Source organism: Hevea brasiliensis, chromosome 7 (genome assembly GCF_030052815.1).
Source record: "Hevea brasiliensis isolate MT/VB/25A 57/8 chromosome 7, ASM3005281v1, whole genome shotgun sequence".
Lineage (NCBI taxonomy): Eukaryota > Viridiplantae > Streptophyta > Magnoliopsida > Malpighiales > Euphorbiaceae > Hevea > Hevea brasiliensis.
In genome coordinates, this window is record NC_079499.1 from 3,438,728 (window position 1) to 3,456,684 (window position 17,957).

General features: G+C 31.7%; 2 protein-coding genes across 3 annotated transcripts; both read left to right on the forward strand.

The window, feature by feature from the left end:
• Nucleotides 1-497: 497 nt before the first annotated feature.
• On the forward strand, nucleotides 498-5,352 carry LOC110639394 (uncharacterized). Of its 2 annotated transcripts, none has more exons than XM_021790317.2 (3): nucleotides 498-883; nucleotides 1,402-1,520; nucleotides 5,005-5,352. In XM_021790317.2, the coding sequence occupies exons 1-3, from the start codon at nucleotides 693-695 to the stop codon at nucleotides 5,022-5,024; spliced, it is 330 nt and encodes a 109-aa protein (XP_021646009.2). In that variant the 5' UTR covers nucleotides 498-692; the 3' UTR covers nucleotides 5,025-5,352. The 2 variants fall into 2 exon arrangements, with proteins under 2 accessions (XP_021646009.2, XP_058005723.1); XM_058149740.1 differs by lacking the exon at nucleotides 5,005-5,352 and adding an exon at nucleotides 3,253-3,418 and having other exon boundaries at nucleotides 502-883.
• An 8,822-nt stretch (nucleotides 5,353-14,174) lies between these two features.
• LOC131181639 (transcription factor bHLH167-like) lies at nucleotides 14,175-16,191 on the forward strand. Its single transcript, XM_058150501.1, has 3 exons — nucleotides 14,175-14,351; nucleotides 14,422-14,724; nucleotides 15,901-16,191. Exons 1-3 carry the CDS (start codon nucleotides 14,232-14,234, stop codon nucleotides 15,967-15,969), a joined length of 492 nt encoding a protein of 163 aa, XP_058006484.1. The 5' UTR covers nucleotides 14,175-14,231; the 3' UTR covers nucleotides 15,970-16,191.
• The last annotated feature ends 1,766 nt before the right edge of the window (nucleotides 16,192-17,957 follow it).

A 17,957-nucleotide genomic window follows, 5' to 3' on the forward strand; every position in this document is an offset into this window, starting at 1 on the left:
TTTTTACTTCCTTAGTCTACTTATCCCAACCACACAGGGTGTTATAATTAAATTATAAATTTTGTCAATTTTACCAATCAATGACACTAATTATTCTTATTAAATATTTTAAAAAAGTTTTATTTAATTATAATTTATTTTCTTAAATGTTAAATTAAAAATTTTTTTTTCTGTCAGGAAATAATACATGTACTTGAGTTAGGACATGACTGGACAGTTGTTAAAACTATAACAATTTTAACAAAATTTGTGATACTGTATAATGCATTCACACTCACTCTCACCACACAATATGAGATTCTAAAGGACCATTAAAATTCTAATTTTTTTTTCTTATTCAATTCATTCATGAAATATTTTGGTTAAATTGGATGTGTTGTGTACTATTATGAAATAGTGGCGAACCAAAGGTTGGATCAACACTGCAATAGGGAATTTATTGGATGAACAATCAATAACAATACAAAGAATATAAAACTTGAGTTAAGGCCAAGAGAAGAGAACCAATCCATCTCAATGCCAATAAGCATTCTTTTAGTTTCTACGGCAACAAACCAGCCCATAGTCTAAGCAACCCTAATGCAGCCCAGTAACGCCAACCATTTCTTCCCGTAGAACAAGCATGGACAGGCAGACGAGAGAGTGGAGGGGTTTTGCTTAGCTTCTTGACAGAAAGAAAGAAACAGACAAAGATGGCGGTCCATGGTGCAAGAAGAACCCTTCAATTTTCTTCAGCTTCTGCAAAAGCCCTTTTAACCCTTTCAACACCAACAACAAAAACGATAACTTCCCCTTTTGCTTCTAAAGCCGCCAGCTTGAGTGGACTCTCTTATAAGCCCTCCTCTGCTATACGATTATCCCTGCACAAGCTCAACTTCTCCAGGTTGGCTTACTTCCTTTTCATATAATATTATATAGTCGTGTATGAACATTCTTGTCCATTTCTTATTTTCTTGATTCAGAAATAAAACGTTTTTGCAGAGGCATCTAAAACAAAGGAATGGGAAATTACATTGCACAGATGTAAATCGACTGCAAATATAGCATTTATGTCTTTTGTTTAGTTCTTTTTGTGATTGTGGGAATACACATTTAAATTCAATCTCATGATTTTTATCAAATGCCTCCTTTCTGTGATTGCATATATTTAGTTTTAGGGCCTCAAATTCATATCCCCAAGTTCACATCCTTAATCTGTTGGTATTTAATATTAAATTGGATGTAGTGTATTTATCATTTCTTCAATGCTATTATCTATTACTTTGTCTCAATATCACAATTTCATTGAGCAGGAATTTTATTTCAGTGTTTTAAACTTTTTAATGTTGTAAACTAATCTTTGCGGATACTAATGACCCTGTTATAGTAAGTCTAAGAAGATTCACTTCATGGATGTTTTAGGCTTCCTGTGGAGTTGGGTGGTGCATTGTCCTTGATTCCATTGCATAGTGTTACAGCCTCTGCCTTGTTCACCTCATTACTATCATTGCACAACGACACTTGGGGATGTCTATCTGAAGGTATTCTTCAAAACTATCATTTTTTAATTAATGTCCTGTGATTTGCAATAACATGGCGTTCATTGTGATTCTAGGCTAAACATATTAGAATGTGTTAAATAGGTGTATTACCATTTTAGGAACTCTTGAAAGCTGTGGTTCATTTTATTAAGGTACTGAAATTCCCACAATTTTTAAGATAGAAATTGACCATTTTCACTCTAATCTTCTTTTCTAAAATTTTCAAGTCAAATATCTCTGTCATTTGCTTGAGTACCTTATTAGGGAGCTGTACCTTATAATCATATCTGGGAGGAAGCTTTTTTTTTTTTTTTTTTTCTGTATCATATAACTCAAACTCAAACTTGTCAGGGAAATGTCTCCTTTAAGGCTGTTTGATGACCTTGTTGAGGATTAAACTATGGAATTTTTTTAGAAGAGTATAAAGAGCATGGTTGATTTTTAGTGCCTCACTGCCTTATTGGCCAGATAAATTAATCGAAAAAAGATATTAAGTTTTGCTAAGCAAAATATCTCATTTGGGGACATATTTGTTAGTTCAAGGTCTAGACAATGTTTGAATATGCAGAATTGGATTTTCGTTTGTCATTTGTGTAAGTATTTTGTGGACTAGTGTTATGAAATTAAATTGATATCTGCTCATGAGTAAAGCAATCCCAACTCCATATTGTCCAACTATTTGTGAAAAAGTCCAATCTTATAATATCCATATAGGTGAAGAGATTCTTCACACATTTGATTTTGTGACATAGCAGACTCTTCAAATTTGCTTCAGTGGCTGGGCTAGCAATTTGTTTGTAAGAAACTAAGACTATATAGACTTTTATATGAACTATCAAAAAGGAGAGAGAAAAGTGACATTTAGATAGGACCTGTCATTATTTTCTTGTCCATGGCTAGGGAGCATCTGTAGTGAATTGGATCCTTTGCAATTATTACATTACTGATTTATGGGATAATGCCTGATTTTGTGCTTTATCATAGACTTCGTGGGTAAACTTCACCATTTGTACCTAAATTTAGGACACTATAACAACGTCATCCGTAAATTACAATTTATAACATAAAAACCATTCAATTTTGATTTGATGCACAACACACAAAACTCTCTTTTACTTACTATAAAAAGTTTTCCAGTTTAACAGTGCTAATGTGTCACTATAACTGAAATTTTTTAATTAAAAATAAATATACCATTTTTTCTCTCTCTTCTTCTCCTCCCTCTTCAAGATTCCTCCCTCTTTCCTCGCTCTCTCTCCCTCTCCATTCCACTGTTTTCTTGGCCTTCCCTTCAATCACTATCTCACCATCATCGCTTCTCCTTTTTGTCGAACCTGACTTCATCCCCAGCACCTTTTGGACCTATCCTCTAATTTTGTACAATTCTCTCCTCTTTCTATGTCTTGATCATTTTGTAATTCCCTCTGCAATGATGGAGAATGAATAATGTATATTGTCCTTGACTGTTGTTTCCAACTTTCAAAAATTCCAAACTCTTGAGAAAGCAATTCCAAGGTATGAATAGCTACCATTTCATACCAGAGAAAAATTAAAACAAACCAGTTGAGTAATTATAAGTCAAAGAAAAAAAAAACTTTATAAAAGAACTATAAATGATTCTCAACTAGTTAATGTGTTGCCAACTACATGAACCCTTTCCATGTCGATTTGTACTTGATTTCAAACATTATGATAAAGCAACTAACCAGTAAAAACTGTGGGAATTTGACAGGCAATATCACAGCTTCTTGCAATGCCTATTTGGCTCTCTCAAGCCGTGCCACATCATTTTGCTTCACATTTGGTTTCTCCCTATTGACAACAAAATCAAGTCCTGCTTAAGCTTTGCTTGTTCTGGATCCTTGTCTTTTCCTTCCCCATCTTTCAAATTTAGCTTTCTTTTTGACTCTGCAGCAGCACTATTTGAGGTGGATACACTACCCCTATTATTAATAATGGCCTGAATTTTCTCTGCTCTCCTCAAGCAGCCCATACATTTTTGCCTAATTGTTTTCACTGCTTGTTGATTCTTCTCATACTTCAAATTTGTATGCAAATACTCTAGTGCATTCATATGAAGCTGAAATGCTTTAGCATAGCTTCCCGCATCATCCTCCTTAACAGCTTGTGATTTTGAGTTTTGACTGTTACGGTCTTAAGTTGGGTTCCTCTAATTTTATACTAAAAGAAAATGGGTTTGAAAAGTGGAGAAGACAAAAGAAAAAGATTAAATTGAGCAGAAGAGAATTTGTGCACAAAGATGTTTGTTGAAATGCAAAGTTTCTGCATAATTCTTCTTATCATAGCCTTTGAAAAAGAAACAAAGTGACAAAATGTGAGAGAATGAGAGAATGGAGTGAGAGAGAGAGAGCGAGTACAGAGTGATCAAGAAAGAGAGGAGACACAGAAAGAAACAGAGTGAACGAAGAGGGAGAGAGCAACGAGGAGAGAGAACAAGTTTGGAAGAGAGAGAATGGAAAGTGAGGAGAGAGATTTTTTTTTTTCTCTGCAAGTGGCATGTCAATATGGTTAAGCTGGAACCTTTCTCATTAGGTAAGATGGAGTTTTATTATTATATGCATGAAATTATAGTCGAATGAATTTTATATTGCAAGTTAAAGTTCAGAGATGATGCTATTACATTGTCCTAAGTTCAGGGACAACAGGTGAAATTTACCCTAGACTTTGCATATCCATATTGGTGCATTTTTGTCTTGCTACTTAACTCACTTTTGAGTTTTGATACAGAAATGAGTAGACATAGGAAATGTTTACTTTTAGCTGTTTCAAAAATTGATATTTTGTTGAATGCAAAATCCTGATTTTTAAGCTTATGTGGAAACAAATGCGAAATTCTGTTGAATTTGAATGCTTTTTAGATTTCTGATATTACTCGCGTAATGATAGGAACAAACCAATTTGAACTTGGCAGAGATCAACTAGAGATTTTTCTTGCATAAGCTTAACACACTCTCCTGATTTCTTAAAAATATATGTTTAACCGTTGGTTTGGCTCCATGTTTTCAGAATTTAAATGTAGCCTTTTTACTCTTGTTACTTATGCTGACTGGATACCTTTACAGAAACAATTTTATTGTCAATATAAAACAGGAATATCCTTATTATCTCATGCAATTTCTGTAATAAAGTTTGCTGCATGGGAACTTCTCTTCGTGTCTATTTTCTCCCTTGTGCAACTTTAGCACTTCAAAGGGCAAAATGTAACTTGAATCTATGTGGAAACCAGCTTTATAATTTCCACATAAATAGTATAAAATACCTACAAACTCATGGAATTTGACTTGATGTGTTTAGTTTAGATTGATGTTCCAGGTTGAAGTACCTGCCATCTCAACTCCTTGATTGATCTTAGGATAGCATCAACTGATAATATCTCATAGAATCCTCCTGTTAGACTGTCCCAATTTAGAATGGGGGCATTCAAAGTTTAAGTTTCTTGACCTCTCATTTGTTCTCTTGGCAGGATTTGCAACACCTCTATAACATGGCTTGTGGACTTCCATCATGGCTGCCAGCAGGACGATCATTAGAAGGTGTTATGTAACAATTTTTTTTAACAATTAAACTAGCGTTTCAAAGTGATCCAGATGAATATTTGTTTCTTTGAATGATATATTCTCAGGAGTATCTTGAGTGTGAAAGAAATACAAATTACTGAATAACTAGCCAATTTGCATTATTAGTTGCCAGTACATTTTGTGGCATTTACCCCTCTTTCTCAAATTGCTAGTCATTCTGTATTCTTGAAGGATGAATGGCTACCACTGAGGTAGCAATTTTGAAAGTTATTAATGGCTGCTTAGCTTGTTCATCCTTGGTTGGATTATTTGCATTGCATACTATTAAGGATTATGGCAGGTGTACAACGTGAACAATCTTGCTGTGGTTACAAATCTTCCCTTCCAGGATATTTAAATTCTTGTTGTTTTATGTGATTTTTCAAAGTCATTGTCAGCTCACTTTGAAAATGGAACAAAAATAAAAATGGACGACTATTCGATCAGTGTTCAAATTAAAGCTCCGCCCTATCTTTTTGTTGATGGAACTTGTTAGGAGCTCTGATTAAAAGGAGTAATTTTTGGTTAAAGAGTCAACATGATGCGATAGAACCAATGTCATTCCAGTCTTTCTATAAGGGATGTTTGATAAGCATTGTCTGATACGTCTGAAAACCCAACACCAATGTTACCTTTCCGTTCAACTCAAGTAAGCCCTCCAAATTCTTAAAGAAAAACAGTAAAGCATCTTTCATTTGAAAGATAATTGTATAACCAATTCGAAAATGAACAAGTCCTTATTGAAAATCAGAAACGGCAAAAAGCTCCCCACAAGCAAAGGATGATTTGTCCCTTTATATTTCTTAATTAAATTTTTTTTAAATTATATTGAATATATAAAATTGATTTATTTATTAATAATTATAAATCTAATGAATAAATATGAATCATAACTCAAAAAAAGTTATTATTTTTTAAGAATCATAACTCAAAAAAAGTTCTTATTATATTTTAAGTGTAATATTTTAGAATTAAAATATTTGATATAATATATCAAATTATGTATAAATACAAAATAATTAATAAATTATTTTATAATTCCATTCGACTAATTGATTATAATTCTGTTTTCCAAGTGGGGCATCAATGAATAAGACTTTTAGTCCAATTTGTCGTCTTGACTGACTTTGACTAATATTTATGGCCGCAGATTCTATATGATACTCATTATGGGTATGGTTCGCATTTGCATGCCACCTTTTTTTTTTCTTTCACACCCAATTTTCTATTCAATTATATATATATATATATATATATATATATATATATATATATATATATATATATATATACACCCATTACCATAATTTATTGGAAGCTCACTTCATTCCGACTTCCTAAAATTTATTACCAAATAATTAGTTGGGGAGATGATGTTTATGATGCCTTTTTTAATATATATGATTGAACTTAGCTATTAATATTATGATTTTGTCTTCAATGTAATTTAAAAGTTTATTCATTTTTAAAAGAAAATTTTAAAGAATTGAAAAATAAAGACATCACGCTTACGCATGCTACATGATCAATAATGACGCATTATTAACCTTTTCAACGCAGCTGGCTTGTTGCTCACCACCAGTCCAGAATGTGGGTGGGTTGGGGACTGCTGGCATAAGATTCCCAAAACAAGCCCCACTTTTTCTTCGAGACAAATTCTTGTCTGCTAGGGAAAGAAAGACAGCTGGAGTAGCATGTGCTTCTTCATCCTAATCGAATAATCGTACTAAACTGGTGAGGACTATATTAAATTTATTTTAATATTTTAATTTAATTTTAAAATTAATTTAAATTTAAATTTTTAAAATTTAATTATATATATATATATATATATATATATATATATATATATATTTATTTATGATCAGTTAAGATTTATTAAAGATTTGATGAGTGTACTATTATTATTATTATTTTTTCAATAATAATATTATTATTATGTTATATAAATATACTTAATTTATAATTATATAATTTAAAATTTCAATATTAATTTAAGTATACTTTTTATAAAAATAATTATATAAAATTATTTTAAAAATAAAAATTTAAATTAAAAATATATTAAAAATATATTAATAAATCGAGAATGGAATTAAAATGAAAGTGAAATATTGAAGAATTAAATTAAAATAATACCTAAATTTTAATTTGATTCCAATAACTTAGTAGATCCTCAACACTGAAACTGTACCATAAACGTTTACGTATAAACTTTGCAAACAACTAACCCGCGAATCCGTGCATATTGTAACACCTAAAATTTTAAATTTTATTATTTTATGAGTATTATTGATATTTTAATTTTATTTAAATTTTAAGAAATTATTTGAGATTTTTCAGATTTTAAAAATTAGATTCGATTTTTCGAAAATATAAAATTTTATGATTTTTAAAAATTTATTTAAAGACCACGTGGCAAAACTAAAAATATATTTGTAGTCTACAAATTTTTCTGAGTTTTCTAGAATTTTTTTCGGAATTTTTGGACCTCGTTTTCGGTCCCGAGGCAGAGTAAAAATTCAAAAATTTTATATCCTGAATCGAACCGGACCGGATCGGACTGGTCGAATCGGACCGGTCTTCTTCTTTTTCTTCCCCCTCCCTGCGTGTGTCCGACCCCTCTCCCTTTCTCTCTCTTTTTCTCTCTCCTCCCTCCTCCCCTTGCAGCGCCGCCGCCTCGCACTCCCACCCGGCGCGCGCCTCACCCCACGACAAAGCCGCGCTGAACGCTGGAAAACGTGCGCGCGCGACCGTTCGACTTCCCGACCAAAATTCGGCCGATCCGGCCACCAATCAGACCGGGTCTTGTGTCTAAACTCATCTACTAGTCGAGAGCTTTCCATAGACACCAAGAACACCGAAATCCATAGAGCGGTTTGTCCAATTTTTGCCTAGGAAGTTTTAGCCCATTTTGACTTTCGGGCTAGATTTCTCGCAAACCGTGAATCCCACGAGAAAACCGAGAGTACCAAAGCGCTCCACTCGTCGAGAGCTTCGCAGCGACATAAATTTCAAATTTTTCCGACACCATTTTTTGGTGGGGCCCACAGAACTTCGCAGTGTTTTTCCGAGCATTTAATGAGCTTAGAAAATTTCAAAAAATTTATGTACTAACCCTCGTGTTGTGGGATTCGTGTAGGTATCCTCAATTCATGGAATTCGGAGCTTGTCCAGTGTCTATGAATTTTCGGCCGACAGGACTGCATGAAAAGTCTCCGAATTAGACCAAGGTTTTGGCTACCCCCCCATCGTCAGACATCCCGAGTGCGTCCCCAAAGTCGGAATCGACAAAGGTAAACCTGAACCTTGCTTTTTCGTAATTTTCTAGTGCTTAAATAGGATTAAAAATTCATAAAATATTCGTTGTAGCTCAAAAAATTATCATTCTTTTTGCAATAGCCTAGTAATATTGGTAAGGACCGCGGGGCAAAGTTTTAGAATTTTTAGAGCTTATTTGGGCAATTTTTGCAAAAATGATCAATTATAAGGACTAAATTGAAATTTTACATACTGTGATTGATGCATACATTTTGCATAATCATTTAAGTTTAATTTCATAGCCATTTTATTTGATTATTAGTCATTTTTAGCTAATTTCATTAGTTAATTAGTTAGTTTTTCATAATTGTCAATTTTGGATTAATTTGTAATTTTTACTTTATTTTGTAAGAAAAATGGTGTTTTAGAAGGACTAAAAAGAAACTTTGCCATTGAGGAGTGATCTCTACAACCAAAGATGTCAAAAACAAGTTTCAAAGTTGAAATATGCATTGGCCAAATTGCGCATAACTTGCCGCATAAGCCATGCAGATCTGCATAAGGAGAAAAATCACTGTTCCAATACCTGTCGAATTGTGCATAAGGAGAGTGCATGGCTTATGCGGATTCACGCCCCCTTATGCAATCTCACGGAATTGTGCATAACCTATGCACCTGGTCATGCAGTTTCATATAAGTGAGCCAGAAACCAGCCGAAAATTGCATAAGGGACTGCATGACTTATGCAGTCCCACAAATATTTCATTAATGAGCTGGCAAAAGATTCCCTCAGAAAATCCCTCCTAAAACACACCATTTTAGGGCTCTATGTCAGAAAATGCTATAAATAGCCCCATTTCCCATTTTTAGAAAGGGGGGAAGAAAGAGAAGGAAGAGGAGAAGGAGCAGCAGCAACTGAAGAGACACAATCACCTCCCACACCATTTTCAACCAGATTTGAGGATTCCTTTCTTTTCTTACATTTTTCCTACATTTCTAGTATTGAGCTTTTTGTTTCTTAGCTTAGATTAAAGTTTTATTTCCATATTAAATCAGAATATCTTTTAAACATTATGGATAGTGAGTAGTTTTACTTTGATTCTGGAGTAAGGGATGTAATATTTAGTTATTTTTGTGGATTTGAACTGGGTTAGTCCCAATTTAATGAATTTATGAGGTTTAATCCATTTCTTGTGTGCTTATTCACATGCTTAATGAAAGGCCCCATTAAGTTATGTTCTTAATCCTTGGTTGAAGCACCGAAAGGAGAAAACCAAGTGATAGTTAATCAAGAAATTGGACTTAATTAACTTAGATCTATAAATAGATTAAGGGTTAAGAGGGTTTTAATAGATTGATTAAAGAACCTAATGGGTCTTGGTTAATTTTAACTCCACGAAAGTAGGATTAAGTTAATTAAGGCACTCTTTGTCTCACTTGAAAGAGTTGTCAAAGGATTTTAGAATTAATCTCCTTTAAACCCATAAATTTCATGGATTGGGCTAGCTAGGAAAAATCCCAAAATGACTTAAATATGAACCTTTAACTCCAGAATCGTCTTTCATCAATTATTGCTTGGAATTTTACTTTTGAGTGTTTAGTTTAATCTCATTTTATTACTTTTCATTATTATCAATTTCTTTATTTTGCGAATTATTAAATTAGTCATTGCTTCAATTTAGTTTTGCATTTTCATACCTTATGCTTCAAATTCCTAAATTTCTTTTATTAATTTAATTAAAATGCAATTTTAACATATTTTATTTTATATCAAAAATTCAATCATTAACACAACTCCTCGTGGGAACGATATCTTTTTCTATACTACTTGAACGACCCGTGCACTTGCGGTTGGGACACATCAGTGATGGATGACTGATTTGATGGGCCCAGAAGGGACTGTGTGATGTGATTGAATTGTGGATATATGGATTGTGGATTTAGAAGTGTGTTTTGAGCCTTTTTGCAGGTTGGGTAGGTCCTAGGTATAGGGGAGATTCTGCTGGATTTTCGGCACAACTTAGGACGTATTTGGTCTTTTCTTGATTTGTATTGAGTCATTTGTATTAAATAATTGTAATGTAATTGTCAGGTGAGCCGGGACAGCCTTCTTCCTTCGCCTCACCGCCACAAAGGACCGTTGTCAAGTCTGTGAGTAAAATATTAATTTTAATTGTAATTTCACTATTATTATATGTTCAAGCATGCCCATGCATCACTTATATGCATATATCTATGTAGATAAACTTTAGGCACACTTTATGTTGCATTCATAACTGTGAAAGTGCCATGTATGTTGTTGTGGTAATTTGGAGCAGTGTGCGTGCGTTGGCGTGCGTGTGATGTGGTGTGGACTATGGATAGGATGGGTAGACACGGCTTGAGATCTTCGCTGGGACCCGGTCCTTTGGGGTAGACACGGCTTGAGTTCTTCGCTGGCACAGTTGGAATTAAGAGAGCTGTATAGGGGATCAGCTCCCATATATATATTATGATTGATATTACTGGGTGCGTGAGTGCTCCAAATTACCTTTTTGATGTTATGATGTGAAATTATTGCTGGTGTTGCATTTCACTCCACAGGGTGCATTAGTTTTAGATAGTTATAGAGATTATGGTTAAAATTGATATTTTACTCTCTGAGTCGAACGCTCACTCCTGTTCAATATTTTTTCAGGCTACAGGAGGATTTTATTGTGGTTAACCTGCTTTTCTCTTTCGCAGGTTGTTTATTAATATTTGTGTAATTTTATTTACTCATAGAATTTCCGCATGTGTTAGAAGTATTTATTTGATTTTGGTCTGTAATATTATTACCATGTTGGACCTATAAACATATAATGATATGCATGTTTGATGGACTGGATGAGGGAGCTGAGCTCCCATATGTTTTTATGATGATATGAGTATGTTGAGGGTGAGCTGAGCTCCCCAATTGAGTATTTACTGTGTTTACAGGTCGGGTGAGTCAAAAACTCCCCGTTGGTAGGTCCATTTTATGGCCAGACTTTGTCCGGTTGATTTCTTGAAATTGGGCCAAAATGGGCCTTAGAGTTGGGTTAGTGAATAGTTAGGCTCACTACGGGCCTTGGGGGCTTTAAGCTGTCCCAGGTCCTAGTGCCGGTCCGGCCCATAGGTTGGGTCGTGACACATATCAGCTGGCTTAAATTTCAACAATGGTGACATAAAAATACGTAAAATTATTCATTAAAATAAAATATATAATTTTATTAATATATTAAATAATACGATAAAAAATTATGCATAGTGTGAGTTAACATTTTATTTTTTTTTTGTATTCATTTAATTCTGATTAAAATTTAAATTGAAATTTTATAATGTTAAAATTATATAATTTTAATATCATTAAAGCAAAATTAATTAATGAATTAATCTTTTATTTATCATATAAAATTATGCTGCTTCTAGATGGATTGTCCTTCTTTTCAAAATTTGAATGAAACATCTAGCATTTATACAAGAAAAATTATTTGTTGAATTTGAAAAAGATACAAGAGAAGAAATTATATGAATTACACGATATTTTAATTTAGAATAAAATTAATTTAGAAGGCCTTAATTTCACCATATTTTTTTACCCATCTATCTACTTCCTACTTAGCAACTCTTATGAATTACAAACATATTTCTTTTAAGAAATTTTTTTTTTTTTTTATACAATTAACACATTTTTCTTTTAAATTTATAAATTAATATTTACTTATAATTGATTATGAATTTAAAAATCGAATCATATTAATTACATTATTAAATATTGGAAGTTCATTGTTTATTACTAATTTTTTTATTTTTTTATTTTTTTGATATTTAAAATTTTAAATATATAAAATATAATTAATAAAATATTTAATTACACTAATTTAATAAATTTATAATATATTTAATCAATTAATTTATAAATATTAATTAAAGTATAAAAAAATAACTCTCACATATTTTTAAGTAATTACATTCAAAATATATATATATATATATATATATATATATATATATATATATATATATATATATATATATATATATATATCTCCCAGTTATTATCTCAGTTGCTAAAAGTCAAACGATGAGTCTTTCGTCATGACCTAACTTAATCGAATATGGTTCTAAGTGAGAAATCATAGACTGTTATTAATGACTAGTTAATATCTCATTTAAAGTCAATTGAAGCTTAAAGTAAAACAAAAGCTTCACAGAAATATAAATGCATCACCACTTATATACACAGCTGGCCATGATCTAAAAGTTCTGAGATGGTTTTGATTTTGATTCAAAACTTATTTTGGTTTTGATTCAAAACTTATTTTGGTTTGATCCAGATTGAGACGATACAATAATTTTTAGAGTTTTGGAAAAAGGGAAGAATCAAATCTAACCCTTAGGGGGTCTTAACTGCAAACTAATTTGAAATTTTTAACTGATCGCATAGAGCACGTGGTTTGAATTTTAGTTCAAGTCTATCTAAGAATCAAAATCGAACTAAATTTTTTATATGTTTCTGATTTAGTTATTATATATTTTAGTTTCTATTCAATTTTTAGCACTTTTACCCTGATTGGTTCAGCTAGTTCTGATTCATATATTGATTTGTCAAATAATTTTATACAATTATTGTCATGGGATGTCATACATGAATTATCATTTAAGCTTGAAAGTTAATTGTTAATACACATTATATCATATAATATACATTTTCGTTATTTTTTTTAATGTTATAATATTATTTAACTATAAAGTGCATATATAATTAAGAATTAAGCTTCTTATATAATATACTAATACAATTATAATTAAGGTGATTATTAAGAGAGAGAAATGAAAACTAATATTAGGTTGTATTATAGTCCATACTACTACTACTAATAATATTATTAATTGTATATAAATAATTAAATATATATAATTATATTAAAAATAATATTATATCTAAAAAATTATAGACAAAATATATGTTTAAAATTGATGCTTAGTTATGTTTATGATTCAATTTTTAGTGAAAAATAAGAGCTGAACCAAAACAGTAAAATAAGTTAGGTTTGATATAGTTTTAATTACTTTAATATGATTTTTCAATTTGGTTCAAGACTCCTAAAAACCGTATACACCCTATGATTGATGATCTTGAACACAAATTTAACTAATCCGATTCCAATAATAACCCGATTCTGAATCGGTATATAGTCGGGGCCTAGTAGGCTCCATTGTACAAATTAAATGTAGAAAATATATTTACTTGCAACATAGACCAAAAAATATTCCCACAAGATCAACGATGACTGACCAATTATTAACAATGCAGCGTGGTCAGATATTATTAATGTTTTAAGATCACATATTTCTTCTCCCATAACACATAAGACCAATTTTCTTTAATTTAACTAAAATTTTATTTCTATAATCACTACTATTTTTCAATACTTTCACAGTATTTTATAAATTTCCTTGTTTGCAATACCTTCATTAATAAGCACTAATACATGTGGCTAATTAAGTTATTTTCTATTTATTTAAAGATATTTTGTTATTAAAATATTTTTATATTTATGAAGTTTTGAATTTAATTTTTAATTAAATTTAAATAAATAAAAAGGTTAAAAAAAACCCTAAATATCAAATTTGATTTTGTTTCTACAATTACGAAAAAATTTTCCCTAAGCTTGGTCGATAAGTTTTAGAGGAATTATAGCTGATGGAGCCATACATTAATCAATGGGTGGGACCATATATATATATATATATATATATATATATATATATATGTTGATCAAGCTAGCCAGACTTTCAGGACTGCATCGAAACATTACAATTTTCCTTGCTTCAATTGTGAGTGAGTCTGTGTGCTTTTGCAAGATTAATGGCACGCAAAAATAGCTCATCTAGACTTCAGAGAAACATGAAAGAGAGAATTCGAAGAATGCGTATGAAACATCTCCTTGCCAAACTTGCTCCCCTCGTTCATCCAGATCCCTCCAAGGTTATCTCTCTCTCTCTCTCTCTCTCTCTCTCTAACTAAATCAATTCATAAATGTGTGTTTCTTACTTAGTTATCAGGACCTGAAGTGCTGGATCAAGCCACCAGTCATGTGAAGCAGCTTCAAGGAAGAATTGAGGAGCTGATGAATCGAAGGAAGGAGATGCAACCTAACATGAAAAGCAGCTCAGCAAGAATACCGGCACTGCACATAAGAACCAGGGATACTATTCTTGAAGTGAATTTGATAACCGGGTTGCAGAAGAACTTCATGTTACATGAGATTATCAATGTTCTTCAAGAGGAAGGAGCCGATATTATAAATTTTATGTATCGTAGTACCTGTGACAGTGTTTTCTATTCAATTACGGCACAGGTAAATAAATAATACACATCTTGTGCCATACGAGGAGAAAAAAAAAAAAAAAAAAAGCGTAAGTTGACGTCTTTCTTTTGGTGAATTAAAAAATTTGATAACGGGGCAATTGACCGTATAGGGGCAATTAAAAAATTAATATACTGAAACGGGGTAGAATTTTGAAAAATTACGGGAAAGGGGTGAGAAACAAAAAAACGTTATTCAAAATAGCGTCCCAACACATAAAATGCAATTTAAAATAGCATGAAAAAAAAAACGCTATTCAAAATAGCGTCCTCGCGTAAAAACGCTATTTAAAATAGCGTCATCGCGTAAAAACGCTATTCAAAATAGTGTTTTTACGTGGGGACGCTATTTTGAATAGCGTCCACACGACAGCACCATGGCAGTAGCGTCCCAGCGAGCAAAAGCTACTATAAGTAGCGTCTCAGAGCACCTCTCCGCCTTACACCAGATGCAGCGTCCCAAAGCAGAAACACGCTAATCATATTAGCGTCCCAAAGCAGATGAGAGCGCAGGGAGAGACAGCAGCGGTAGAAATGGGGAGTGGAGAACACGGGACGCTAATAAAAATAGCATCCCCCTTCACTGGAGATTCCCTGTGGATGAACACGGGACGCTAATAAAAATAGCGTCCCCCTTCACTGGAGATACTGCACGCCATCCACAAAGATGCTAATTATATTAGCGTCCGGAGGTACAAGAAGCTAATATAATTAGCATCCGGAGCTGATGGGACGTAATATTCCTCGCGTGAAGGGGCCGTTGCAGGTGGCTCAATCCGGACGCTATTCAAAATAGCGTCCGAGCTTCGGATGCTATTATGAATAGCGTCCCTTGTTCAGACGCTATTTTGAACAGCGTCCCACGCGTTGACCACTGCCACCCGCCCCCTCTTCGTAATTTTTGGAGTTGTTACCCCATTCTGGTATTTTTTGTTTCTGAGTTACCTTACTACGGTCATTTGCCCCTTTCTTTTGGTGAAAGAGAATTTGATGCTCTAAATGTTAAAAATGAAGTTTACAGTTGAGAGAATCTGAATGAGTTTTCATTTTCTTGATTGCTGAAAACGAATTGTGGATTTGCATGCATTAATTGCTATTTAATTAGCACAGATGGGTTGCATCAAATGCTTAATGCCTTGCTATATTATTGGTTCATCATCTTTTGCAGGCTATCAGTGTAAGAATTGGCATGGAGATTTCGACAATTGAGGAGAGACTAAAAGAAGTGATTTACTGAATCCCTTTAAGATTTCAGAAATATAAATTTAAGTATTAATTAGACATCGATATGTGTGAGTGAGTTAATGTGTGAGTCGTGTGAAGAGTGTAATTGTTATAGTACGTGAAGAGTGTTTTTGTGCCCATCTTCCTTCCAACAGCATTTGCTCATGGAATGAAATAAATAACAAGAAGATAGAATGTTTTCCTAGGTTTGAGTGTAACAGGACGATCTGATGATCGAGGGTTTAGTTATGCTAAGTTTTCCTAGTTTTTTTTTTAATAAAATTATGCTTATATAAAAAATATGGTAGAATTAAAAAGTTGATTCTATCTGTTTAATTTTATTTTCGTGGATGAGCTTGCCTCTTTGCTGCCTGGCTTATTATATTTATATAACTTCTCATATTAATAAGTCATATTTCCACTCTACTTCTCAAAAAGGGATCCAGTTTTTGGTTTGCCTTAAATGATAAATGATTTCTTTTTATAAGCAATAGAGATTATATTAGAGAATCGGGTTAATTGCAGGAAAAAAGAATCTCATACTTTACATGGTCTTCTCAATCTAAAAATTGGCAATTTTAATTCCTATAACGAAGGAATTACTGTAATTCTGAAGGAATAAAATATTTTATGATTTAACAATTCCAAGAAAAATTTAATTGAAATTAAAAATTTCAGTGATGAAACAAATTCTATATGTAAGGTGTGTGCTTTTTTTAGTGTAATAGGTTCATATATAATTATTTTTTATTTTTTTTAGTTTAAAAAGAAGTGGAAAGGTGTACTTAATATAAAATTTCACCCAATTTAAAAAATTTTTATTTAATAAAATTAACAATTACATACGATAATTTTATTATAATCACGGCAAAGTCATCACATCCAGTACATACATCAGTTTAGGTTCAAACCTCAATTATGTGGCTGTGCTTGGAAAATGGGTGTCTGGTGGACTTCCGTGCATGCAAGAAAATTGCAGGAAAATGAAGGAATTAATATGGGGAGGGAGCCGCACCTATTCTGCAGTTGATTTTTTGGCCAACCACAGTGGCCATCGAGTTTTAGTGCAGCTGGTTTGATGTGAATTTTACTCTATACTTTAATAAAATTAATTATTTGACCATATATTTTAAAAAATTACTATTTATTTTATGTAATTTACTCTCATTAAATTATTTAAGGCTTATTTAGTGTTGCTGATGAAATTATTGTTGAAAAAAATCATTTTTTTAGATATACTAGTTAAAGAGTATTAAAAAATAATTTAAATTTAAATTTTATGAGATTTAATTAATATAACAAAACAGTTTTTTTTAAACTATTTTTTTAATAGTATCTAAAATGATACTTTTATTCAGAATAGCAATTTTAGACCTTTGAACATGAAGCCAAATAGGCACTTAATTATTTTTTCAAAAAAATTTTTAATAGATGAATTTAATCTCTCCCACATTTGGATTTGTATCTTTTAAAAAATTTTTTAAGCATTTTTATTCAATATTCTTTGGACATCATTTTTATATTTTCTCTAATGAAAAATAATTTTTTTATATTATCGTATTAATTACTCGAAGATCTAAGGAAAATGATCAATCTTTTTTGCATAGGCAGTTTGTATCATTTTCTATCAAAATATGGAAAAACAAATAGAGAATTAGGAGGGGGGAAAGGTGGGGATGCATAAGGGAAGAAATGCAGGAGAAAAAAATAAAGGAGGGTAAGAAAAAAATAACATCAAAATAGTTTAGGTATAAAAAAAAACTAAAAAGAATAACTAGTTAACAGAACTAAATTACTAAAATATAGTAATAAATTAATATATTTTTTAAAATATATGAATCAATTAATTAATTTTATTAGAATAGAGGGACTAAATAATAGTTAAACTAGCATTCATTTTAACAATATAATAATAAAAGGAAAAATTGCTAAAAACTCCACACTTTTAAATTTTTTACAAATATACTTATACTAAAAAATTATTAATTAAATCACGTACTT